The sequence below is a fragment of the Rhipicephalus microplus genome, chromosome X, assembly GCF_043290135.1.
Source record: "Rhipicephalus microplus isolate Deutch F79 chromosome X, USDA_Rmic, whole genome shotgun sequence".
NCBI classification, from domain to species: Eukaryota; Metazoa; Arthropoda; class Arachnida; order Ixodida; family Ixodidae; genus Rhipicephalus; species Rhipicephalus microplus.
In genome coordinates this window covers 216,011,969-216,039,432 of record NC_134710.1, presented here as the reverse complement: position 1 = coordinate 216,039,432, position 27,464 = coordinate 216,011,969, and the positions used below count along the sequence as shown (strand labels likewise).

General features: G+C 40.6%; 1 protein-coding gene across 1 annotated transcript; it reads left to right on the top strand.

The window, feature by feature from the left end:
• Positions 1–2,246: 2,246 nt before the first annotated feature.
• Positions 2,247–9,816, top strand: LOC142775972 (diacylglycerol O-acyltransferase 1-like). Its single transcript, XM_075878619.1, has 3 exons — positions 2,247–3,237; positions 5,411–5,499; positions 6,403–9,816. Exons 1-3 carry the CDS (start codon positions 3,199–3,201, stop codon positions 6,497–6,499), a joined length of 225 nt encoding a protein of 74 aa, XP_075734734.1. The 5' UTR covers positions 2,247–3,198; the 3' UTR covers positions 6,500–9,816.
• The last annotated feature ends 17,648 nt before the right edge of the window (positions 9,817–27,464 follow it).

Genomic DNA, 27,464 nt, shown 5'->3' with positions numbered 1-27,464 from the left:
AGAAAAAAAAAGTGCTTAAAGGGGCCCTGCAACACTTTTTGAGCATGGTCAGAAAACGCTGCCAATCGGTAGTAGAGGCTCCCGAAAACACGCGAGCCAAATATTATAGCACAGCATGCGACCTGGAATTCATAATAAATGATGAAAGTCCGCTAAAAATTGCTTTCTCTTCTCTCGACAAATGGCGGAATATGCCTAAAAATCACACGTGAATTACCTATCTATCAGCTAATGGCTGATTTAAACATGGCACGCTCGCTCCTTACAGAGATCACCGCGGCAGGCTACGACTTGTCCACGTGTGCATGCGCGATCACACCGAAAAAGTGGCGCATTCGAAGAAAAAAAAAGTGCTCAAGGCCACGAAACGCATGTGATGTTTTTCTATGGCCCTGCCATGCCTCCCTGCTTAGCTTCCAGCGCTTTCGTCAGAATGAGAAAAGAGAGAATGCAGTTGCAGCATGCGACAAACCTTTGTAATACCACTCGCACTGAACGGATTCTTAAAATTTTTACGGCGTTGAATTCGTGAGGCAATAAGCTTTTCCAGTGAATTCATTCCGTGGTTACATGAAAAAGTTTTTCAGGGCCCCTTTAATTAAAAGTGATATTTAGGGTATGGCAACATAAACTAACGATGAGATATTGAAAGTATGCAAGCTTTTTTTTTTACCTTTCTTGGTTATTTTACAGCAAAATAAGCTTTCAATTTTCAAAAGAATTTGGAATTGTGTTTCAATTTTGATGAGTAAATAATTAAAAATGCTTGTGCTCTAAATTCTGCTCCCATACTTGTATTCTCTAAATGTATAGGTTTCCAGTGCAAGAAAAGTTATTATTGTTGTACCTGCCCTAGCTGCAGAGATATTAAGGCCTCAAAATTAAGAAGTCATAAATTTACTTTTTTTTAGAAAAATGGAAAAACTGATAACACAGTTTTTTCAATAAACAACAATCATAGTGTGCATGTTTTTCCATGCTCATAAAAGCGCTCATAAATTGGTAGCAGAGCTTCGAACACAGGTGCTGGAAAATTATGAAGAAGCCTTGAAGAAGGCTCCCCCTTTTTTTGTAGGTTCTGCTTTTTGGTAGGACCAAGAATCTGGACAGTCAGAATGACATTACAAAAAATTACCACTTCGTGGTGTGTGAATTTTACAAAGAGATAGAAAAATACTTGCAAAACAAAATATGTAAATTTTAAAAAAGGGATATTTTTGTCACTTTTTGGTCCCAAAGACCAGTCCACCCCCTTAACATAGATGAACCTGTAGACTACTTCAGAGCACTTCCGATTGACGCTGTAGTCAAGTGTATCCCCCAAACAGGTGGACTGTCCATCAAACGACATATACTGTGGTGAAATAATGAGTGCTGAAATGCACGCAGTTAGCACAACAAGGCATGGAGATTGTTTCGGGACACTGACCATAGAAAGCTTTATCGATTTTGTACACTGTAGGTCCGATGGACGTACAGTGTACATTCATTAGTTCGTACATTTGTTACCTTTGTACATGTGATGTATGTCCACATCACATGTACAAAGGTAATAAATTTGTACGTTCGCTCAACATCCCTTCAGGACAGCCAACATGAACATTGACATTCTCTTCAAAAGATATATAAGTTCAAGTGTTATGTGACGCCAAAAAACAGGCTCTCAAGGAGTGTGCCACACTTGCCGTCATGGCTACATGTAGCGCTGATTGATACTACCATGTTTAATTCATATATAAACACTATAAAGTGGCCGGGGGAATAGCGTTATGGTAGCTACAGTTGGTAGAGCATCGAACGCGTTATTCGAAGGTTGAAGGTTCGGTTCCTGCCCATGGCAAGTTATCTTTTCACCCACTTTTTTTTCATCACATTTACATTACAATTAGGTCTAATAACTTCTCCTGTACTTTTCTTGGCATTATTGTCTGTTAGATATTAATATATTGTGTGTGAACGTGTGAAACACAGAAAAACAAGTCCTCAAGTATACACTTCTTTCCTTGATATGTGTGCGTGCGTGCATGCGTGCGTGCGTGTGTGTGCGTGTATATATATATATATATATATATATATATATATATATATATATATATATATATATATATATATATATATATATATATATATATATATATATATATATATATATATATATATATATATATATATATATATATAATGTTTGTGTGTATATAGGTAGTGCATATTCGAGAAAAACTTTTCATGTGATCAACGTACCCAAACAGTCTACTCGGAGGCCCGTCTTTTTTCTGCGGGAGCTTTTCTGCTGCAAATGAATTCTAAAAAAAAAAAAAATGGACTCCATGCGGGCTTTCAAGAACAGTTGAACCTTTATTGTCAACATATATCAAGGCTAAGAAGCACATAACTCTCAGTCCACAGCCACGATTGTGAAAGTGTGTACGCAGTCTCATAATATTTCAGTGTTCAATGCCCATCCTTCTTCAAGTGCGATGACTTCTTATAGGCTGCAATAATCGCTTCTTTATGGGTTTAATAAATTATTAGCAACAAACTCAACTCGCACGTGTTTATAGCAATGTTATTCTAGCAATTGTAATACGTGCATACAGACAAGCATAGGAGAAAAACTAATGGGTGTAGCAAATGTTTCTAAAGAAGGTTTTCAGGTCCTGACCACGTGCTCATCTTAAATCGATTAATATCAAGGTATATGCAAGCAAATGAAGAGCTGGAAACATGCCACGTATTAGCAGGGCTTATACAAATGGTGTGCAATAGTTAAGGTGTGCTAAGAACAGATAAATGTCCAATATGAGACGTAAATAGCGGGCATGTAACACGTGGCCTTATCTGTGCCGTGCGAGTGAACGGGCTTGCTGCTGCTTGCCGTGGTAATTTCTGCCGAAAACAGTGGTGGGCTTGTGCTGCGTTTCGGTGTTTCTTGCAAAAAAGTCATCTTTTGTAACTTCACATGTTGCTGTTGATATCCACTCGGGCGCACATTGTCCACATGGGTGCACTTGAAAAAAAAAGAATCTGCCTTCTGCTGCTCGGAGACCGGCTCAGTGTACAAACGTACGACGCAACAAGAACACTCTTAATTAATGTACAGAATACTGATTTAACAATGCTGTCACCATGCTCTGTGAGAAAATATAGTATTTCTATAAACACTTTCTATTTCAGTACCTTGTCAGTGTTCCCCTGAAAATGTTCAGGGTGTGGGCGTTTCTTGGGATGCTTGCACAGGTAAATTATTGCATTTTTTTCAAGCTGAATTGCGTACGTCTTTGGTGGAATAATTTACATTTGGGCAGGTTGGAATTTGTTATGCATTTTTGAAATGGGGCAACATGAGACAGAGGACACGAGGCGCTGTGTGGTGCATTACACTTCGGCTTGTGTCCTCAATATCATACTTCCACTTTAAAAATGCATTAAATCTCTGTTTGATATCTCATAAAAGATCACCTAAATAGAAAATCCATACCTGTGCCTTTTTGTATTATGTGCATGCTTGCATGTAAGTGTGAACAGGAATGGGTGGGTTTGTGTGTGTACCTGTTACATGCAAGAGAGAAAGAAGGTGCTAGGTTTCGACAAAACTTGCAAAGCCTTCTTCAGGGGCAATCATAGTGGTGTGCAGTTCTGTAAAATCGTGTGTACCGACTGCACAAGACCATATAGCATCGAAAAAAAGAGAAACTTGTGTTCTGGCTCTCACATAGGAGTTTTATCACAATGGATTTCACACAACTGTTTCATGTGTATGCAGACTAGTATAAATAATTAATGCTGTACCAAAAGCTCTAAATACAGTGTAATCTCATTGATACACTTTTCAGTGCAACGAGAAAATAATTTATTATGCAAAAGTTATATTAACCAAAGAGATTAAAAAAGGACAAAAATATGTATTCATACTTCATCATCAGCTCACTTTTAATTAGCGACATCGAAGTAGTTGGTCAAATTGTGCTGCACTACTTTTTTAATTTCAAGGTCCAGGAGTAAATTCTTCTGTAATGCTAGAAAAAGGAATTGCAGTTCGCTCACTGAGCTCTGCATTCGCGATGAAGCTATGAAGTGCATCTAAATGTTTGAGTGCATCACTTGCTATTTAGAACTCGTTGCCATGCCTCTGTCTGGCTTTTATGTGTCATCAGCTATGCAACACGCAAGTTGAAGCTTGTTTGAATGCTGTTCGAAGCTAATATACGGAAGAATAAATGTTGGATTTCTAGATATATCGATCAAGATCCACTTTTATGGTCATATTCTGAGCAAAAATGTGATCTTATTAAAGCCATGACAGTTTATTGTTTCTGAGAGTTTATTATTTCTGAGGTACGTTTGCCAGGAATAGAAAGGTAAATGTATTTGGTCAAAAATTATATTATGCAGAATCGTATCAATGAGATTTCAATGTAGAAGAATCATTCACACCACCAAACTCTAAAATTGCACTTCATGCAAGCAAAAATAAACCATGAGAATGAGTTTCTTTCTGGTCACATGTGTGGTGCATAGTGTAAGGCCATGTTTTCTCTCCATTAACACCTGTGCAGTCTACATTGCATCTTATGATGTGCCTCATTGTTGCCATCAGTGTGTGGCTGAATGCATTTCTGATTTTGAACCGCTGAAAGTGATCACACATCCAGTTATAAATGGTGCTGCATGCATAGAGTAAATAAGCCTTTTGTTTTTTGTTTTGCTTACCAAACTCTACAATATTTACATTTACCTCTATTTAAAAGTGAGAGAACATTTTGGCATTATACTGAGTGTTCAAAGTTCATTTTACGGAACCTTTGTATTGTATAAAAAAAATCGCTATTTAAGCATACATGCAAATTTTCAAGATATATTTATTTTTTAGCTTATTTTCTAGTTTTTAAATGTGAATATATAGCATGGTTGTTTGCATATGTACATGTTTGTATTTCTTCATGCAAGAGAAATGAAAAACCTACAACATGCATGGGGCTAATCACAGTGGATAGCACTGCACTTCTGCAAAAAGTTTCGATACTGCTGTCAATGTAGATTGCCAATTTCTGAAGGTGATTAAAATATCTACTTTGATATTAACGTTACAACACCATGAGAACTCGTGCAGTGTAAGTAATGTATAGAAAGGTGTATAATTTGCATCCCAATTAGGGCTCTTTTTACACCTCGAGCTCAAGACCTCTTTGGCACCAGTCAACTTTGTAGTTATTTGATGAAGGTAACTGCATGAATTTGATAAATGATCATGTTGAGACTGGCTCAAAGAATTTGCGGTCATGTTTATTCTTGAAGATAGTGCAAAGTGGCAGTTATTTACATAAGGATACAAAGCTTTCTATTTCGATCTGTTTTGGTAAAAGATAAATGCACTGACTGACTAATATCTTGTGCACTTGTTCTCGTTCAGGTGCCATTTGCCATTGTCATTGACAACATCTTCCGCAACCGATACAACAACTTGGGCAACATGGCTGTCTGGATTTCACTCATAATAGGGTAACCTTTGGCGATATTGATGTACTATCACGACTATTACATAATCAACTATGGGACATCGCGAACATTGTGATCACATTTTCTGCAAGCCTAGACAGCGGCAGTTATGAAGATTAGCAGTTGAGCCAGCTGTGGAAGTTTGTCATGAGGAATGTCAAAGTGATGTACACCGCAACTTTATGTGGAACATCTTTACAGACTACACATGCATCTGTGATCCACTTGTATATAGATGTGTGCATCATATGCTAAAGACATGTTAGTGATTGCTTTGCTGGAAACATAGTGTGATTTTTTTTTACTCTCTTCATGGGAAACACGCGATAAGTATACTTCTCAAGCAGAATACGGAATGTGCATTGTAGCTCTGATACTATTGTTTTGTTTGTGAAAGTAGCTCTTTGCTAACTTTATATGAAATATGCATGTAATTTTATAGAAGTTTTATAATTACTGTTTTGTATTTAAATCAGTCAAACTTTTTAGATCAATTATGTACCTATTTAATTATGTACCATTGTAGGACAATGGTGGCTAGCCAGACGAGGTGGAATAACCAAGAGCAAGGTAAGCTGCAGCGCAAAGGTAGCCAAAGAAGAAAAAAAAAAATGTGTGACTACTCGTATTTGCAGGTTTACTTGGACACACACTTTCACGTTTGACAACAATATTTTTTGTACACGCTCTCCATAGTGTAAGACACATCTTGTGTTTAAGAAAAAAAAGTAGAGATATTCAGGCATTCCTTTTCTGAATGATCGAGCGTTAGTTTGAACAGAATTAGGGTATTAAGTTCTGCAAGCTGTGTCGCATCAGTGCATCAGTGTTGTTACGGAGGAAGGGAAAATTTTTCCTTTCCTTTCCTTCCTCTGTGAGTGATGTGCACTATATTTTGCTTTGCAGTGACTATGATGACGGGGCCTGTCAACGCAGTACTATCACAGAACACCTATCTACGGTACTATCGTCAGAGTGTCGGCGCCCGTCAATCATGGTGTAACGAAACAAAGGAGGTTTAAAGAATACTGCTGGAGTGGAAATTCTCGCCCCGAGTGAAGCCGTGTCAACTGTAAAAAGGCGGCGGCGGCAGCCATCTTACTAGGGGCATAATGAGCTGTTTGTGTTCGGCGATTGCGAAGTAGCTTTTTCCTCACACACCCAACGAATTTAACGTGGCAACCTTTTAAGGTCAGATAGTGTTTAAAGTGCGTCCTTGTTTCACTAGTTTCCTTCAGTTAGCCTCAAATTAAAGGCAAATTTCAACGGAGATTAGGTAACTGACACTAGTCTTTGCGGATAATTTCTTCGAAAACAATTATCATTTAATTAATAATTAACGTAGCCTTAAGACTAACAAATCAAATCCACTTGATGTGGAAGCGGGCACCACCAGAAAATAGCATGTTTCGGAAATCTTTGGAGGGCAAAAGCTGGCAATTCACTATTACTGGCAAAAAAATTGCGGGAGCTTTCACTCCAGAATTTTTTTTTAATCTTGAATGAAACATAGAGTTTCTCACAATCATATTTATGAGAAACTCTATGTAATGAAAGACACTAGTGACAATAGAGTTAATATATTAACTCTATGCTAGTGACGGGGCCTGTCCGACGGCCCCGTCATTGTAAAGCAATTAGAGGGGTCCCGTCACCGTAGTGCATATAGAGTTTCATACAATAATTATTATTGCATAAAATTCTATGCCGTAGTGTAATGGTAAAAATGAGGGAGCCCGTTGCCATAAATATTTAGCCGTTTTAGACGTCTAGCTATTTTGGTGGCGTAGTTGGGCGCGTAGTTGAGGAAGCGGTTGTGACGCAGGTCGTCAGTTCCAAGTTCCTGTTTTAGAATATTTAACTTCTTTTTCCTTTTTTTTTTCAAGTTAATGCTGCAAGAAAATCACGTCGCTGTCTGCGGCGGTTGTTAGACAGCCATACCATGTGGATTTCGTGTCGTTGGGGTCCGACCTCGGTGCAAATCGCTTTCTTTTTTTTATTTTCTTCTCTCAGTATTGTCTCAAGAATTGTTACTTATTTTTAAATGATAATAGTGTTCATTATCATTCATCTGGAATATAGATATTGACTTTCTTTTATGTACAACGTGCAATGAAGACCTTTGCCGATTATTTCCGATTGATACTGCGCTCGGCGAGCAGATTCCGTTGTATGCATGTGAATTAATTTTCTTGAATGTGAAAAACCTGGAGTATATGGTGGCGATTTGCGGAGTATCAAACAGAGGATAGAGGTATATGAGGAGGAACGCTATCGCAGAGCGCTAGTGCGAGCCAGAGCAACATCAATTACTGTGGATGATCGCCCGACGAAGTGAGCGCTTGGATTAGAGAAGAGTCATGCCGGACGAAATCACATAGATGCTATTGAAGTCAACGGTATCGAAGTTTCAGACAATGAGAGCATGGGACGAGCGTTTGGCAAACACTACGAAGGACTCTTCGCTGCCACGCCCATTGATTCAGAGGCATTCAAGCAGGTGTTCCTTAACAGAATGCCGAAGTTGTCACATAACACCAAATCAGCTTTAGAGCTATCTATAACGCCAACGGAAGTAGAAAGGGCTATAGATAAAATGAATCCTGGTAAATCTCCAGGGCCGGACGGGCTTAGTGCTTCGTTTTATAAGGAGTTCAAAAATGAATTATCCCAAGTACTTGCAGATGTCTTCAATCAAGCTTATAAACTTAATGGCCTCCCTAGGTCCTTTAGTGAAGCACGTACAGTTTTGATACCTAAGACAGAACACTCGGACAAGTTAAAATTAGTTTCTTCGTATAGACCGATATCACTAACTAATTGTGATTACAAAATTTTAATGAAAGTACTAGCACGGCGACTTCAAGGGGTAATGAAAGAATTGGTAGGGCCTCACCAAACATGCGGGATTATGGGACGCTCCATTGTGACTAATATACACAAGATGCGTTGCGTGCTCGAGTGTAGCGATGAAAATCAAGTAGGGGTTGCCATTCTACAGATTGATCTCGAGAAAGCTTTTGATTGCGTTTCCCACAACCTTCTGCTTGCCATTCTTGACCATGTCAACGTTGGTTTTGTAATCAGAGATGGAGTATCTATGGCATACCGGAACTGCACAACCCGACTGGTAATCAATAAGAAGCTAGGAGATACAATTAACATAAAGCGTTCTGTCCGTCAGGACTGTCCGCTGAGTCCCCTACTTTTCAGTTTATATATAGAATCGTTGTGCTTAGCAATAGCTCAAAACAGTTGCATTCGTGGCTTTAGATTACAAGAATCCGAAGTTAAAATTTTGGCATATGCCGACGATGTGGCTGTTTGTTGTATCGATCAAGATAGTGTTACCACTACCATCAGTGTGGTTAAAAGCTTCGGCAAGGCAACTGGCAGTCTAGTAAACTGGGGAAAGTGTCTGGGTTTCTGGCATGGAGAGTAGTCGTCAAAACCAGACTATTTTGCCAATGTTAAATGGGTGACCACACCTGCCAAGTTCTTAGGGGTGCCACTGAAATTTTATAAAGATAATGAGAACTACAGGCAAGAACAAGCGAAAGAAATCCGGACGAAAGCTAATAGATGCAACGGTATGGTAATCATCTGTCAGTGTTTGCTAGGGTGACTGTCTGTAATCTTTTCTTTGCCTCAAAACTTTGGTATGTGATGTAAGTATTGCATTGTTCAAGGGCAAACGTACAGAAGTTCCATCGCATCTTCGCAGTGTTCGTGTGGGCTTCGAACTGAGAGAGATGCAGTCGAACTAATGTTTCGAAAAGTAAAACACGGAGGGCTTGGTTTAACACATCTTTTCATATGCCAAGTCGTAAATAGGTTCTTTTTTTTTCGCTACACAAGGTACCCTTTCTTACGTACAGTGTGCCAAATGAGACTGATGCGGGCTTTACCTGGATATGTGGTTAGCACGAACGACATGACCGGTGCTGTGCGCGGGTATATTAAAGAGGTTATTCTAAGTGTACGGTTTTTATCTGTTAGATCTTCCAATAAATATTTGTTTTCAGTGTCTCGAAAGAAGTTGTACAAAGATGTATGCGATGTTGTTTTACCTGGACCACTGTATCGTGCCATGTACGCTGGAGGTGAAGGGAAAGATGTGCTTAAACGAGTGAAGAGAATGCAAGTGGCTCCTGGCGGGAAGTCTTTCTTTTTTCAAGCTGCACACAGATACATTATCAGTCAGGACATTTCAAGCAGACCGTGGTTTTTACTTACCTTGGGGGACAAATTGCCTTATCTGCAAAAAACCGGAAAATATTGACCATGTTTTCTTACATTGTTGGGAGGGAGTATATTTTTGGAATGTACTTCAAAGGACGTTACAGAAATAATTACCTTTAAATTCATATGGTATAAGATTTCTGCCAATAGTGGACGAAGAGGGAATGCCTTTTGATTTGATTATGCTATGTGGACTTCACTGTTTATGGCGGGCCCGTATGGCGGGTTTCTATCGCGATCAGGATAGACGGCCTGCATGAATGTACTTCCGTGAATGTATGGCCAAGTTTGTTGAACTGCAGAAAACTCAGGAGATTTTACCTGAGTGGTTGTCGAGCGTGGAGCCCTTGGCAGCACTTAGGGAATTTTAAATTTCTGTCGGACTGTTACTGCTTGATTTTGTTCTGCTTGTGGTTTGATGTATGCGCCTATAAACAGACAATAAACCAAAAAAAAAAACCAGCGTGGCTCAGTGGTAGAATAGTGGGTTGACACCCAGTGGACCCAGGTTCGAGCCTCGCTGTGTCTATGGTGCTAGGTTTTTTTTTTTCTAAGTTTGCACGATGTGGTTACAGACACTGGCAGCGGCGGCGGCTTTCGCTGTAAAAAAGAATAAAGCATCAGCACACAGCTAGCAACAGACCAGCTGCAACTTGACTCAATGTGGAGAAGTGTGCTTTGGAACTATCCATCTGAGTTAATCACTTGTCACCAGGTGACAATATGGTGTATTCAAAACTACGACACATCATGCCCATAGAAGTTATTTACAAAATTGTGGCAGCATAAAATTTCTTTAGACAGAATGCAAAAAAATGAAATCTGATGACCAGTAGCATGATCTTAGCATTTCGAACTGGAATGTACCCCAAAGATTAAGACTTTGGGATGTGCAGAGCATTGCAGGGTAGAAACCTGAGGGAAGATGCTACTTGAAAAATGCCTTTTCCAAAAATGCATATTTTTTTGTTTTTACTTGTTTTCACAAGATTAGTTTGCCTACTTTCAAGACAAAAAAATCAATATTGTAATTAAGCATGAAGCAGGTTAAAATTGCTTTTAAAATGCACAAGGTGGCTATTGAAAACCAAAACGAGCTTATTGTCTAGAGTCCCTTAGAAATTGGCACCTGGCTTCTTGCCATTGAATTTTGCATGAGGAGTTCACCAAAGCCACATGCTCAAAATAACTATTATTCTAAAGCTCTTGTAATGGAAGCAATTATTTTAAAAAAGGATGTTTTAGCACATAAATGAGCTTTCATTTCTACGTCTAAAGTGTATTTTTCTCAAGATGCAATTCTGGGCAACGTATCAAGTTTGTAAATCATGTTTTTGGCATTTTTGATGGCCATATCAACATGAGCTTGTGCCCACATATTTTTCAACTTGTGAAGAGTGCAATAAATTTTTAAAACATGATATTGCTTATGCAATCATTATAAACTCAAAGTAAGCAATTAGTTTGGGCTGAGCATTCTAGGAATTTTCACATTACAGTTTTTGTTATTTGAAATGTCTTAGAGACCCTTTATTATTACTTATTAATATTCTTCATTTAATGTGGAGCGATATGAGCCATTAATGGTTAATAACCATAAAAGTTTAGTGGCAGAAAAAGTGCATCTGAAAACATGTTTTACCCATTCTCATGCTATAAAACAAAAAACGATGCAACTGCTATAAAACTGAATAAATATGTGAAATCAATGTAAAAACCCATATAAACAGCAAAAATTTCATCGCCCTTGGTTAGAGATCGATATGCTTTTTTTTTTCAAATAGCATCTGCACTTAAACGGGTTTGATAAAATTTGGGGGCCACAATATCCACAACCCTGTCAAGCGTTATAAATTGTTAAGAGTTGTTTGGCTGTAGAAGAGCACCCAGAAACTATGAAAATTTTCTGAAGCAAGGTGTACACTGCAGTTGATGAGGGTGGCGATTTGAGCTAGTTGGTATAGCACGAAGGTTGATGCTAGGATAGATTAAAGAAAAGAACAAAATAATACATTCCACAGAACACAGCGCTTGCTTGCAATGACAGCAATAAAACTGTTGTGGAAAGTTAACGCTGTGTCGTGTGGAATGCGTCTTCTTTTGTCCTAGTTCTTAGCTAACACTACCATCAATTTATATAGCACACTGTGGGTTATGAAGACTATGACATTAGGCTGTTGGAGGTTATGATTATGCACAATTTTACACTGGTAGGGTATGTACAAGAATGCATATGCACATCCTAATATAATTACCTTATTGCGTATCTAGGTGAGAATGATGTAGGCTCGCGTGCTCAGATCTAGGTGCACATTAAAGAACCTGAGGTGGTCGAAATTTCCGGCGCCTTCCACTGCAGCGTCTTTCATAATCATATGATGGTTTTGGGAAGTTGATTCCCACATATCAACTTTATTGCTGCACTTATAGTGGCCTTTAACATTCCTTGGCCGGTGACATCACTGATCACCCAACTGGTTAATTACACCAGTTATGGTAAAACAAACCTGGCATGAGAAATTGGCCACATTATTAGTGTGAACTTGTTGGAGATTGCAGGTGTACTATGAGTGAAATCTAAGAGCAAATGTACCAATCAATAAGTGATTGCATATTGTTATGTTGGTAATCTATTGAGCCTGAATGTTGCATTGAGCACCATCTTGGTGTTAACAGCAGTGGCCTCCAAATGCAGTCCTCAATCACTGTTTCTGATGCCTGTAAGACTGCAGTGCTTACAGAATCAACCCAGGCAAAGTTGGATGTCCAGCAGGAAAAAAAAAAAACAGCCTATATTCACAAGAATAGTTCAAATTATAAGTCCACTGGACTATACTAAATTTTCATACTGCTGTCTTCTGCTGCGTAGGTATTTTTTTTAATATTGAGATTTTCGAGATAAGCATAGAAAGACATGCTCTACTGATAAAGAAAGGGGCGTCCTTATAATGTTGTCGTCTAGGTAAGGTCCACAACTGCAGTATGGTGCTATGTGAATCTTGCATCGTCACATGCTGGCAAACACTGAAAATGCGGTATGCCATGCGTGCACGAAAGATGGTGTCATTTATGATGTCCCGTAGAATATAATATTTCTAGTATACAAAGGATAAACTGCTTGAAAACTTTATGAACAACATTGTTCTAAAGCATGTCTGAATGAGCACAGCTACCCAAACGAGAAGCTTGTAGTTTTATCAATGAACTTTACATACTAGTTCATTCACAGTAGAAATCATCTGTAAGATGATGTACTTGCTAGCATGTCTTTTGATGAAAGATGTTGCAAACTTATTATTCTTTAAAGGCTAATCATGCAGGCAGAAATAAAATTGTACAGCTTGCACTAAACCTTGGCAGAAACACTACGCAGGCTAGTGAAACTTCTATTGCTGCTTACACCTGTGGTCCAAACATGGGCCATCACATACTTTATTTTATTTAAATATTTACAGAAATATCACAGGCCACAGCCCATGCAGGAGGGGAAATACAAAAGCATCAAAACATTGGAAAAAAAAGGAAGATAACAAGCAATAATACTAACAAAATCTGAAAGAAATAAAAGTAATACAGGTTGTGAAAATGTGATGCAAATAAATGCCTGCGAATATAGTAACAGTCACAAAAATGATCAAACAAATGAAATGGAACCAATTGTTATTATCCCTGGAAAAATAAAGTGTTTACAAAGTAACCTATGAGGAGGCACTTCACTGTACTAAGGACCACAGTTGGTCAGGAGACGGATCATTCCAATCAGAAATCCTTTGTGAAAGGAATGATAATTTTAACAGATTTGTTTTGGCAATATGGGGATTTACAGCGCATTAGTGTGACGAGTGCGTCGTGATGTAAGTGGAAATAAGTATGGTGCTTGGGCTTTCCCATTAAGCAAGGAGTATATAACTTTAAGCGTTCATCTTTTCACCTGGACTGCAATAAAAAAACCTCTTGGGTTCCATAAATGACCTAACAGAAAACTGGGGGCTATACAAAGAAAAAATAAACTGCACAGCCTATAAGAGAGATTGGTAAGTAGCATGTAATTCTATGTAATTTTTCATATTTCATGTCACAAAGTAAGATATACTAATTGGCAGGTCTCCGACATATGAACTTGCTGACCAGTCGAGCAGATGCATTTTTCCGACCAGCAATCATAGTGCACAAATTGAGGTAGTAATCACAATGAAGTATGTTGCGTGTTGAAACTTCAAAAAAGCTCAAACGATAAATGATATGATGTAACTGCAGGCCTATTTAGTAGGAGTTATCAATGAAGTAGTTATTCCATAGAAGCTATCACTACAAGTATAAAACAAATGAACTGCAAAATCTGCAGTGTGATGCTTCCAGAACTAGGGTTAATTTGATGCTATGTGACCGTCCGTACTTCATCTTTTTCTGCTGATACATAGTCTATACTTTAACTCTTTGCTACACATGTTGGCAAGCAGCCCAAATTTGGGCCTTTGAAAAGCACCCAAAGTGGGCTACCTCGCAGTCAGTGAACTACTACAAGGAAAAATCACAAGCCACAAGTAGCATTTCCTCTAAAGCAGTAGTGAAAGCTAGTTCCTACCCAGTTTCAGAACAAGTTTCAGTTACAAGTTCCTTTAATGCAAATGGAACTCTATACAGTTACATTTTCAAAACTAGAACGTGTCATTACATTGGCGTCACATTTGATTTTTCAATCAAAACGTTTTTCACCCCAGGAATTGCGCTCTTTATCTTATTATCTCTTTTCTGCTCTCTCTGTTCTAATTTTATTGCCCATCAGAGTTATTGCATTCTCCGTCAGACAAATCGGCGCACTCGTTGTGGGAGTGATGCAAAAGAAAAGAACAGAATGAATAGACCGTGTGCCGGATAATGATCATGTTAACTTTCTATATATACGGCACTCGGAAAACCTCAAGCTTAACAGTTCTGTTGTGAAAAGAAAAAGTAGCTGTTCCTCTCGCATGTGTTTGCGATCTCAGTGCCGTGCGCTCTCTGCGCCCTCCGTGGGCACTTTTAAGTGAAAACCAGGATGTACCATAGTCACTTAACAGGCGAGTAGTACACTTCTTATGGCGCCTCATGCTGTTTTCACCCATATGTCCTCTTCTGCATGATGTGCCGCTTGCGTGCACCTGTTTGATGCTGAATAACCCCGTTCTCTTGGCCATTCTTGCATAAACGCAATGAGTTACTCTTACAGTTCCACTAATCCTGAATGTAACAGTGGCGTTCTTTCGTTCCTCCCAAAGGAACTAGTTCCTGAATGGTTCCTTGGAACTCCGGAATGGTTCATATATTGCTGCCACTTGCATTGCTTCAGAATAGCTGCTCTTTTGAATAAAATGCTAGCATATAGTGTTCACGAAAATATGCGAACCAAATTTTCTTGCATACTTTTTTGCAAAGCCCAAGACATTGCCTGAAATCGCTAATTGCTATGCATAAACAAGTGGGCACCATTGTCAGAAAAAAATTTGTAAGACATGTATGCAGTAAAAGAAATATCACAGCTGAATAGGAAAAAAAATGCATTAATGCACTATAATGAAAACAACAGGAAGGGTGAGGTACGTAAAATTTTATTCCAAAAGTAATACGAACAATAAAACTGCATTTTGCAATTAATAAAAACTATAGGCTTCGCTTGTATGAATATAGGCACCAAGCATAGCTTGGCTACACACTTGTTACCGCTCAAGGTTTGAAAAGAATAAACAAGAAGGCTCTCTTGTTCACATCAGCACACATTTTAAATGTTCTGGGTTTCACCAGAAATTCTATGCCGATATATTAAATGAGGAAAGAAAGCACAAGGTTTTTCCCAACATACAATTTGATGCCCTGTAAGAAAATCTCCACATAACTAACAAACCCTGCCTTCACCTGCTTCATCATGTATGTCATGATGGTGAGAAAAAATTGGGCACAACAAAATCTAATAAAAAATAATGCACCATGAGTGAACACGAAAACTATAATGGACATGTGGTTGCGCTGAAGAAAGTGCAAACATTGCTGAGATAATATCTTAACACAGCTAGGTCATTCCAAGTGAAACGTCCCGGCCAATAATTCAAACACCTGTGATTCTATGTAAAAAAGTTGAACTGCAAGGTCCCTGTGTGATTTTTATATAAGGTATTCTAACTTTTAAAAAAACTTGTGCGGTCACATGACCACCGTTTTAATGTTGCGGCAAAAAGGAAAAGTTGGGTGGAAATAAGTTGTTGGTAGTCGCCGGCAAAGCAAAGCATTTTCCTTGATATCAATAAAGTTATTGGAATGTATTATTGGTTATTTCTGTACTTTATACTGTTTTAGACCTTGTTAAATTATTTTCATTAGTTTTGAGTATTGCTAGCCTTGTTGCTGATGAGTGCTGCATCACCGCGCGATGTGAAACAGTGGATAGATGATAAGCCAGAAGCAAAATGAATTTCTTGAATATTTTCCACCACAGGAAGATCTAACAGCAAAATATAACTCCTTAGCCACTTCACATGTCAAAAGCACATGCGACTGTGTCGGTGACCAAGTTGAACGCCTGGTAATTTAGGGCCGGGACGTTTCACTTGGAATGACTCGGCTATGCGAAAGAAACATACACGAGCATAAACATCAGACTGTGTGTGCTACAATTAACTTGTATTCCTTCAGACATTTAAGAAATGCAATGTGCTATTAAAAGCATGACTAGTTGGAGACTGGTAGTGAATTCAAACAAAACATACTCTAATCAGTAACACTCGTAGAAGGCTGAGGCCTTAATGGCTTGTGCATGTTAATATTACACAAAACGTTATGGAGGAAGAAAGAATCGCACAATAGACGACAAATGAGACTCATCTCCCAATTTAAGCATGAACTCAAAGGGGCTAAATATACCAGTGGTTAAAGGAAACTCAAGCAGAGGTGAATGCAATTCTAAAAAATTGGAATGTAGCTAAAAATAGTAGTGTCATGCTAAAAGACGTTGCTTTTACTATCAATCAATGTACAATATTTCAAAAATTTTGAATTTTTTAGTGAAAAGTGTGTTGACAGTGTGAATGGTTCCTTACACATTTAAACAGATAGAAAAGTAACTCTTACTGTCCCAGTATATTGTCGATATACTGGGGCCGTAAGGGACAATACATTGTTGCAGCATTATGAAACTGAGATATTTTCAATGCCTAGATTTTCAACCAAGAGAGAGCATGGGCTGAAAACATTGAATGGTACATTGGATAAAAAGAATAAAGAAAATAAATGCCACATACTGTAGTTCAAGGGAAGAAAAACATGCAGGCTACTATGCTTGCACAGCCAACTTGCTGAAGCTTTTGAACAAGTGCGTTGACAGTATGAATGGTTTCTAACACATTCTACACAAATAAAAAAAAGAACTCTCAAAGCCCCAGTATATTGCCTATTAGAAAGTGAAGAGTATGCAGTTGTCTTGCAGCAATATAAAAAAAATATGCAAGCTACTGTGCTTGCACACCCAACTTGCTGGAACTCTAAACCTCAACTGAAATGATGAATAAAGAAAATGTATTTGATGCTGCTGTAATAGGTCAAAAAGAAAGGTTATAACTATTTATCTCCACTGAAATGTGCACACTGTTATGGCAAATGAAACACTAATGATGAACATCAATGTTTTTAGACACTTAACTTCACTGTGTTGTTAAAGAGACACTGAAACAGTTTTGAAATTTCAGTAGAAACACAAGGGGTCAGTAGACCAAGTCCTAAAAGTAATTTTCAGACTGATTTCAGATAAGAAGGAGGGGTTGATATAATTTCTTTTAGCAGCTTTGGTGCACCGTGTGCTGCTAAATTTGTGCCACTAATGGTATGACAATACTTTAGCTTGAAACTTCCAAAAAATGTTTCAGGGTCCCTTTAAATAAGTTCAGTACAGCCAAAACAGACTGCAAAGGCCGCGAAATCTAATCATGGTTGCGGCAGATCAACCTTAGTTTAGTGCCCCACGTGTTATTACGAACAGACCAAACTACCGTGGGGATGATCGAAAACCAAACTTAAGCACACCAATAGTACATTATCACAGAAATACTCGCATATCTTGACCAGTTCTTCATCTCAGCACACCTCACGATGGAGAGCCGATGTCAAGTTCATGTGCAAGCGACAATGTGTTTGCAATACATGCCCAAGTGTCATCAGAACTGGTCACATTGTTGTCTGTGACAAAAAGTTCTTCAACTTTTATCACTGACAAGTTCACTCTTCCAATATGCAATAAATTATCCTTGAGACGCAACAGCTGTACACTGCAAGGTTGACAAATAATGTCTGCTGGCACCACCACAATGTCAGGTATCACCTTAGCCGTTTGCCGGGACAATGTCTTTGGTATTATTGCAGTGCAGTCTTGTGGTCGTCTTGCCCGTGATTTCTTTGCATTTCTACGTTGCATTGAAGATGAACTCTCATCAAATGAAATGTCAATGTCTGATTGAGAGGAATCAAAGCTATCGTCTGAATACTTTCTTTTGCGAGCATTCGGGCGTAAATAATGATGACGTAGCTGTCTTTTTTTGGGTGTAGAATTTCCACAGGAACCAATGTGCTTCTTGTGGCCCTTTCCCAGTGGTTTAAAGGAGTACTGATTTTCTGTAGGAGGCCCTAACAACGAGTCCTGTGTTGAAGATGCATCAAAGCCATTGTCTTCAGAGGGGTTCACAAATGACCCCGAAGATGGCTCTGAACACACCTCAGAGTCCGAGTTGTCTGAAGAGGTCTTGTCTTCAGATGAAATCTCTTCCTCATCAGGGCTGTATGTAGGATCTTCATCAGAGCTTTTAGGAGCTTTTCTGCCATCTGTCACGTCATCCATGTCAGAACAGTCTTCACTGTCTGATGTAGAACATACAGCGAGAATGACACGAGGCTCAATAGGAGTTTTGATATCTTTCAATACTGACTCTTTGGAACCATCTGCAGTCACATGTGGGTCACGAGTGACACCACCTGATGTTCCTACCGTCGGAGGTGTGACAGAAGAAGCTGTGTCAACTTTTGTCACCTCATCATCAGAGGAGCTGATAATGATTATGTCTTGAATAGTAATTGTAGGAGCGGAAGTAACAGAATCCTTGTACCTAAATTTTTTTTTATTTTATTTTTTTTATTTAGGAATACTGCAGGCCTTAATAGGCCCAGGCAGGAGGGGAAAAGTACGAACAAAAGTACAAAGTCTGCAAATATCAAGAATATATACAAGTAGGATCTATACAAAGCAACAACAAAGTGAATCTACTAACAAGTAAATGAGCACTAAAAGAAATGTGATACAAAGAAAAATAATATACAATATGAGAAGATAAACAATACAGAACTATCTAATCAATGTACAAAGGAGTTAGTAAAATACTGGATCACTGTATTGAAAGAGGAAGGGCTAGATCTAAGATGAAATGGATGCGATAGAGTCGGTGTTGCCGAGTGTACTAAGAGGTAGGCTGTTCCAGTCGGCTACTGTTCGAGGTAAAAAGGAATACTTAAAGATGTTGGTTCTGGTATTGTAAGGCGTTAATGTGGCAGAGTGGCGATGTCTTGTTCGGCGAGCAGTGAGAGGCTTTATGTAAGGTTCAGGAGAAAGAGACAATTTATTTTTATACAGTAAGAATAGAAATTTAAGCCTGTGAATTTTTCTTCTTAGTTGCAAGGACTGAATGTTGTATTGGGCCATTAGGTCACTTGGAGAGTCACTGGTGCGATATTTGGAGAAGATGAATCTTACTGCTTTACGTTGGATCCTTTCTAGCGCATCGATGTTAGTTTTAGTGTAAGGATCCCATACGATAGCTGCATATTCAAGTTTAGGACGGACAAGAGAGGTATAAGCGGTTAGACGGGTCTCGGGAGGAGCATGTTTTAATTTGTGTCTGAGGTAGCAGAGTTTTTTGAAGGCTGAGTCGCAAAGGTGAGAGATGTGGGAGTTCCAACTGAGATTATTAGTTATGATGACACCCAGGTACTTATATTCATCAACCTCTGTAAGAGGCATGGATGCAAGATTATACGTAAACGAAAGTTTGTTAATTTTTTTGGTGATTTTCATAAATACTGTTTTATCAATATTAAGCTGCATGTCCCAGCGTTCGCACCATGTTAAAATTTTTTGAAGGTTAGAGTTTAGGGTGATTTGGTCTTGCTGGCAGGTAATTTCATTAAAGAGTAAGCAGTCATCAGCGAATAATTTTATCTGTACAGGTTCAGTAATAGAGTCAACTATGTCATTAATGTATATATTAAACAATAAAGGTCCAAGAACACTTCCTTGGGGAACTCCAGAAGTAACAGCAAGGTCACTCGAATAGCAATTATCAATTGCAACAAATTGCCTACGGTTAGTGAGGTAAGCAGAAATCCAATTTACTAGGTATGAGGGAACGTCCAGATGAACAAGTTTTTCGATTAGTTTCGCGTGTGACACGAGATCAAACGCCTTCCTAAAATCCAGAAATATGATGTCAGTTTGTCCTGATTTGTCGACAACGCTAGCGAGACTGTGAATTACAGTAGTTAATTGGGTTACAGTGGAGAGGCCCTTCCTAAATCCATGCTGCATAGGAGTTAAAATAGCTCGATCATCAAGAAACCTAGTGATTTCGTTAGCAATAATGTGTTCTAAAAGTTTACAACAAGAGGAGGTTAGTGATATGGGGCGGTAGTTTTGAACTAATGATGGATCGCCTTTCTTTAGGATAGGAATGACACGAGCAGATAGCCAGTCGTTCGGAAGCACTGCTGAAGATAGTGATGCACGAAAGATGATAACAAGAAAACGCGATAGCATTTCGGCGTATCTGTGAAGAAACACGTTTGGTAAGTTGTCAGGCCCGGGTGAAGATTTTGTTTTTATATTCAACAGCATAGAAAAGACGCCAGGCAAAGAAACAAAACTAAAGTCATCCTTCACCAATGTGTGATTCAGGCAACGGGGAACAGGCGAGTTTGAAAATATACTATTAAAATAAGCATTGAAGTGAACAGCGATCTCTTGTTTAGCGACGACAGGATTGCCCTCGTGCATAATATGGTCAACTGGTTTACTTTTTTTGCTGAGAAAGCTCCAAAACTTGCTGGGAGCAGTTCGGATGAAGTTAGGCAGGGTAAATTGAAAATAACGAAGTTTAGCTGCCCTAACAGCCTCGTTTAATTTAGCTTGGCATGGTACGATTTCGTCACGAGAAATACCCCGTCGTCTCAGACGTTTGACTTTTCTCTTCGCATGCACTATCTCACGCGTCATCCAGGGAGTAGGTTTGGATGTTTTTTTAGTTCTGCTTGGAATAAAGTTGTCGATACAGTGCATACAAATATTCTTAAATTCGTCCCAAAGTTTAGCAGCGTCATGTCCCCCAAAAGCACTCAGACTATCATCAAGGTAATCTAGTACGCTCTCATCATTGGAACGTGAATAATCCTTTACAGAAACAGTTTTACAACTAGTAGACTTGGGAAGATCGATGGTACAGGAAAAAGCCACAAGTTCGTGATCAGAAATGCCTTGTTCAACAGAAACAGAAAACTCTTGAAAAGTCTGGCTAATAAATATGAGGTCAAGTATTGAAGCAGAAGCAGCGCTAATTCGTGTAGGCTCAGTAACCACTTGCTGTAAGTTATGCATCAAAATAATGTCACGCAAATGTTCATTGTTTACGCTCACATCAGCGCTATATGTACCGCGAATCCAGTCAATGCCCGGTAGATTGAAATCACCTATTAAAAAAATTTTATTGTGTACAAAAGATGCCATGTGTTCATGCAGATCTTGAAGAAATAGCGGAGGGGAATCAGGGGCTCGATAAACAGCAAATAATAGAAAAGATGTATTACGGCATAAAATTTTTAAAGAAAGCGTTTCAAGATTAGCTGTCTGACGTAGGAGAACTGCGGTGATATCTTGCCTCACCAGGACAGCAACACCACCACCCCTTGTATGCCTATCGCGACGGAAAGCACGGTAATCAGAGGGAAAAACGTCCATATCATCTATTTCGTCATGCAACCAAGTTTCCGTGATGACGACCACGTGTGGGTTATGCCCAAGAATAACCGCTTCAAGCTTATCAGTTTTATTAAGAACACTTCGTGCATTAATGTTCAAAATTCGGAAATCACGAGGTGGAGGAAGTCAGTCCTTTTTTGAAGTGCTACGATAGTTATGAATTTTAACCCTGCTGTTGGTGGGATCGCTCCATATAAAGTAATCGTTATCGACTCGCAGTTTCTCGTCTATCAAAGCGACTTTCTTGCCATCTTTTTTTTCTGCTTTCGCACTGTCCCATAGCAATTTACGTTTTCTGAGTGTTTCACGCGAGTAATCGTTTTGTACGGAAAAGCTTGTCCCTTTTAGCTTGTAGGCGTTTTTTAGAACATCACGTTTTTCATTAAAGTTTTGAAAAAAAATGATAGCTGGTCTTTGTTTACCCGGCTTCCCTAGACGATGGATTCTTCCAATCGAACTACAATTTACATTTAATTTCTCGGAAAATATATCGGTAACAACTTTTTGCTTAAGCTCAGTTTCCGTTTCACCGGCTTCCTTTTGAAGACCGAAGATCAACAGATTAGAACGCCTACTCCTGTCTTCTAAGTCCACAATTTTGGATTCTAGAGATTTTACGGTCCGTTCAAGATCATCTACACGAGCAGCACGTTTTTCTAATTCAGTGAACCGACCGCCCCAATCAGCGAAAATCTTTTCCATGTTATTTTGCTGTGTTCTAAGAGCCGCCACATCTTTAACCAATTTGGTTTGTCCTACCAGTAGTTCTTGCAGCATTTTTTCTATGTCGGGACCTGGATTTGTCTCAACATCACCGCACAATAGAAGCAAGCATGCACAGTACATTTCGTAAGCGATACTAGCACAGCGCCGTGGGCACGGCAAGACCAAAAGGCAGCGGTAATCGCTCTTGAACGAAGCAGAGTAATAACTAACCTGCATTAAGCAGAGAAATGGCTTGTGAGGCCACATGCCCGCAGCTGGTTCGCCGTGCCCACTGAAGGTGTGCAGTTTCAGTCGTCCTTTTATAGAGTTGTCGACCGATGTCACATGACGTGCAGGTGGCGCTGGGGTTGACGTGGGTGTGACCAAGGCTGGCATGAGAAGAAAGGTTCCTTGATAAGCCTCCGTCGGTGATCCCGTGTTAAGAAACCACGTGGGAGGAACAGGCACGTTTTGACAGCTTGTAGATCCGGTAGAACAGAAGTTTGGATGATACGTCGCTCCGGTCAAACCAAAAACGAGCACCTGCATTAAGCAGAGAAATGGCTTGTGAGGCCACATGCCCGCAGCTGGTCCGCCGTGCCCACTGAAGGTGTGCAGTTTCAGTCGTCCTTTTATAGAGTTGTCGACCGATGTCACATGACGTGCAGGTGGCGCTGGGGTTGACGTGGGTGTGACCAAGGCTGGCATGAGAAGAAAGGTTCCTTGATAAGCCTCCGTCGGTGATCCCGTGTTAAGAAACCACGTGGGAGGAACAGGCACGTTTTGACAGCTTGTAGATCCGGTAGAACAGAAGTTTGGATGATACGTCGCTCCGGTCAAACCAAAAACGAGCACCTGCATTAAGCAGAGAAATGGCTTGTGAGGCCACATGCCCGCAGCTGGTCCGCCGTGCCCACTCTAAATGCCCACTCATTTAGTGCCCACTAAATGTGCCCAGGTCCTTCCCATCCCAGTGCAGACGAATTATGCGATCCTTAAAAACCATCCGTTGGTTTACTCTGCTCGCAAGGAATGTTTCAATGCCTTGTCTGACCTCTTGTAGCAACAGTTTGGAAACTACGTCAGAGCTCACTACAATACGGTCCCACGAGCTGTTCAGTGCATTTCTGAGATGTGCGCAAGTGGGACTCTGCTTTTCATTGTGCATAGCTTTGTCAGAACATGAAACTTTTTGAGGCTGCGTTTGTTGACTTGTACCACGCTGCTTCGCCTGAGAGGATGGTGTGCCAAATTGATTACGCATCCAGACTTGTGTATGGTACTTTTTGAAACGCTTTGCAGTTTGACCAGCACTTCTTTCTGCTTTTTGAGCAGCTGTTAACAAATGCGACTTCTTTTCACTTTCTTGAGAATTGACTTCGTGTGCTTGTGGTAACCCATTAACTTGCAGAATTGTAGATCCCTGCTTCGTAGTCTGATCAGCCATAGCTGAGTGCACCGATGGCTGAATAACACTCGATTGCATCAGCATATCAGCCTCAACTGCGCGCACTTTGCAGACATCAATACCTTGGATCATGTTCGCTTCACTGCATTACTCCCTGGCAGGTTACTCACATGCTCTTGATGAACTGAACCAGGCTGCTGGTTTGTCTGCGATAATTGCTTGCCTGGTGGTATAGTTTCGGACGGTAATGAGGGAACATAAATGCCCGAAGGCGATGTTGCATCTTCAAGCAATTGTTTTGCTGCAGGGCTTGATGATGGCCACGGATGAATTGAAGCAGAATTCAATTAAGGTGATGGAGAATACATATTCTGCTGCTGGCTTGAAGTATTTGAGTGCAAATCCGTTGCACTTTCTGTCAACGATGGATGGTCCATGAGAACATCTGAATAACCCGAGGTCAGTGCCATAGCTTCTTCTATGACTTCAGTCGAATACTGTGAATGCTGTGGCGACCGTGATATCGTTGCCGATGGCACCTGGCTCGAGCAGGCAGTTGCAATTACAGGAACAGAAGGCACATAACTTGGCTGCTCGCCTGGTTGCTGTACGTACAGCAATGCGCTTTTTGTTGACGGTGAATGAATCACACCAAGAGAGCTTTGGTAACCCGAGGGTTGTGCTGCATCCAAAGCGCGGGGCTCTTGCGACAACAAATCTGTAGATGTCTGAGGTTGGTCAAAGCCTGCCGGCATCAGCATCAGTGATGCTGGGTCAATGGTTATTGGCAGCAGTATTTGAATTTCAGCTACTGCAGGGCTCACCTGGGAGTTCACACGTGGCCTCCTCTCGTACTTACGGTCACTCCTTTTCTTACGAACACGCGGAGCGCGGTCATATTTAGGCAAGGTCGTCTTCTTTCGAACACGCGGCGCGCAGACACCATCAGGCAACATACCAGGGTTCGTGTTTGTTTCTGCCTCAACCAGCGAAGCTGAGTCAGCTGTGGTTTCAGGGATACCATTTGGGCCCGTAGGGTTTACAGCTAAGCTGAAGACATTCGTGATGACCGGTAATGGAAACTCTTGATTAGGCTCGCTGCATTCTTGCTCCGAAGACGGAGGATCTTCATCCATCTTTGCAGTTGTGGGAGTTGAGAAATGGTCACGTGCAGCAGCGTATTCAGATGTCAACTTAGCGTCTCTCAACACTCGCGCAGTCGCCAAGTTGCAGTTGCCGTTTTGCGCCGGTAACTTGCCGATCACAAATGAGAAACGCAGCACACGCACACCAACAAATCGATTCGAACGTTGTGTGCGCCGGCTAACGAGAATGCGAATTTCTCCGTGTTCAAACTTCCAGCCACATCAGCCTCGTTTTTTTTTAAAACAAGCACACAATAGCAAATGTTTGGAGGTCGTTTCGAGGCCCCTGATTGGCTGTGTCCGCCATGGATAAACGGTTGAATAAAGCTGTAGCCTTTAGATTGGGCGGTGGCCAGCGCCACCAAGCCGTAATACCTAATGATGTCACCCCAGCCAACGCCTCCTCTAAGAAGATGCCTGCCGCATGAAAAAAAAAAAAAACAGCTGCCACACTCTTTTCCTTCTTCATTTTGAAAATGCTTTTGGTCGCTAGCGTCACTTGTGGCGGACGGTGCAACAACGCAACACTTTGCATAGCCTCCAAAACAGTGGTACACAGTTGCAGGTTTTGCACAGTTGCAACTCTCGATGGACGCGCCCCTATGGGCCGCAGATGAAAAACGCTTAGCTGGTAGTTAGAACAGAGCAGCCACCTTTAATAGAGGTGTGCGCCGAGACGTCGGCGCGCCGCCGCTGACAATTTTTTGCTACGTCGCCGACGCCAGCTGATCGGCGCGCCGCCGTCACCGCCGCCAATGTGTTTTTCAGACGCGCCAATTAAATTTTTGTTTTTTTTGTAAACCTGGCTTTCTTTGGCAGTTTATTTTGTCACCAGTAAACTATCGGTCCTTTTTTTTTGATCCAGTTAATTATCTGGATCAGAAAAAACGCCACGCCTGCGCGGAAAGTGAGGCACAGTCACAGCGAAAGCAAGAAGAGCGCCCTTTCAGAGTTTATTCTAAACACTCATTGCGTAACTGCTGCGAGTACACTTGCTTGATACCACTAGGGCATTAATAATAAACTTCTGGGTAGTAACCGGCATTCGCTATGCTATTTTTCGTCATTCTTCTGAGAAGCGTGGTATCCGCTAAACACTTGCAAGGAATTTTGTGCCAATTGTTCATGCAGTGGCTGACGACAAGGAATTATGCCTGAAGTGGGTATGCGCCACAGTTAATGCTGAACAAGAACAATCTTTTGTAATGGCTTGGATCGTTGGATGACCCACACGCTACGCTATTCGTATTCTGGGACGACTGGTTGTCTTTCGCTGTCTTAAAACGCCTTATAAGTCGTATTAACGCGATTGCGTTCCCGACATCAACCTTATCTAAGGCAAGCTTGCCAAGAAGTCCCAAGTACTGGTGTGGCTCAGTGGTAGACTTCAGGGCAGGCACGCAGCGGATCTGGGTTCGAGCCCCACTTTGTCAATAATGTTAGGTTTTTATTTTCTAATTTCATGCAATGTGGTTACGGACACCGGTGGCAGCGGACAACTGTGTGTGACCTGAGTTGGGATCTAATGACAGCTTTCGCTGTTAAACTTGTTCAGTACTCCTATAATAACGTAGGAAGGTAGTGTTGGACTCAAACGTTAATTTTAAGCTACTTTCAAGCTCACTTTAATTAAGCGAATACAGGTCGGTGACAGCGCCAACGGCGGTGTTTGGCGAGGACTATATGCCAACATATACGAGTCTATACTACCTTTCCCACAATATTGTTACGGTGCATCATCGACAGGAGCAAGCGTGGCACTTTGCGAAGATGAAGAAGACGCCTGTGCGTTAGGCGCTTGCGCGAGAGGCAACTCATGCTCACGGGCCCCACAATTCTGCTTCACAGGTCCCAACGTTCCTTTTTCTATCCTCAGGGTTGCGGTCAAGTAGCCGGCGGTTACTTTTATTTTATTAGATCTACCTCTTGTTCCGCAACTGTTTTAGTGCATTGATAAGTGTGACTTCTTCTTATTTCATGTCTGTTTCTTCTCCGGGCCAGAGGCCTGCCATCTGGTCAGCCTCTGTTCCCCCTCAAGATCTTCCCCTGGAAGTGTTTCTCCGCAATGGAACCCGTAGCGTTCCTGTCGCTTTGGTGCCGACCACCGGTGGGTTCATCCGCATGAAAAATCCCAAGACAATCCAAACGGAACTTCGTACGATCACTCCCCACTCTCTACTGATAACAGAGGTTCGTCAGTTTGGACGCGGGGGGATACTATGCTGCTCACCAGACAAGGCTTGCATTCAAGACCTTCTGAAGTTTACTACTTTTGCATCACATCCGGTGAGCTCTTTTATCCCACCTCATCTAGCTTGCTGCAAAGGATTTGTTCGGGGGGTAGACGCAAGTCAAAGCCCAGCAGAAGTCTTAGACATCTCTTCCCCAGCAGGTGTTATTTCTGTTTATCGCTGTACCAAACAGGAAAACA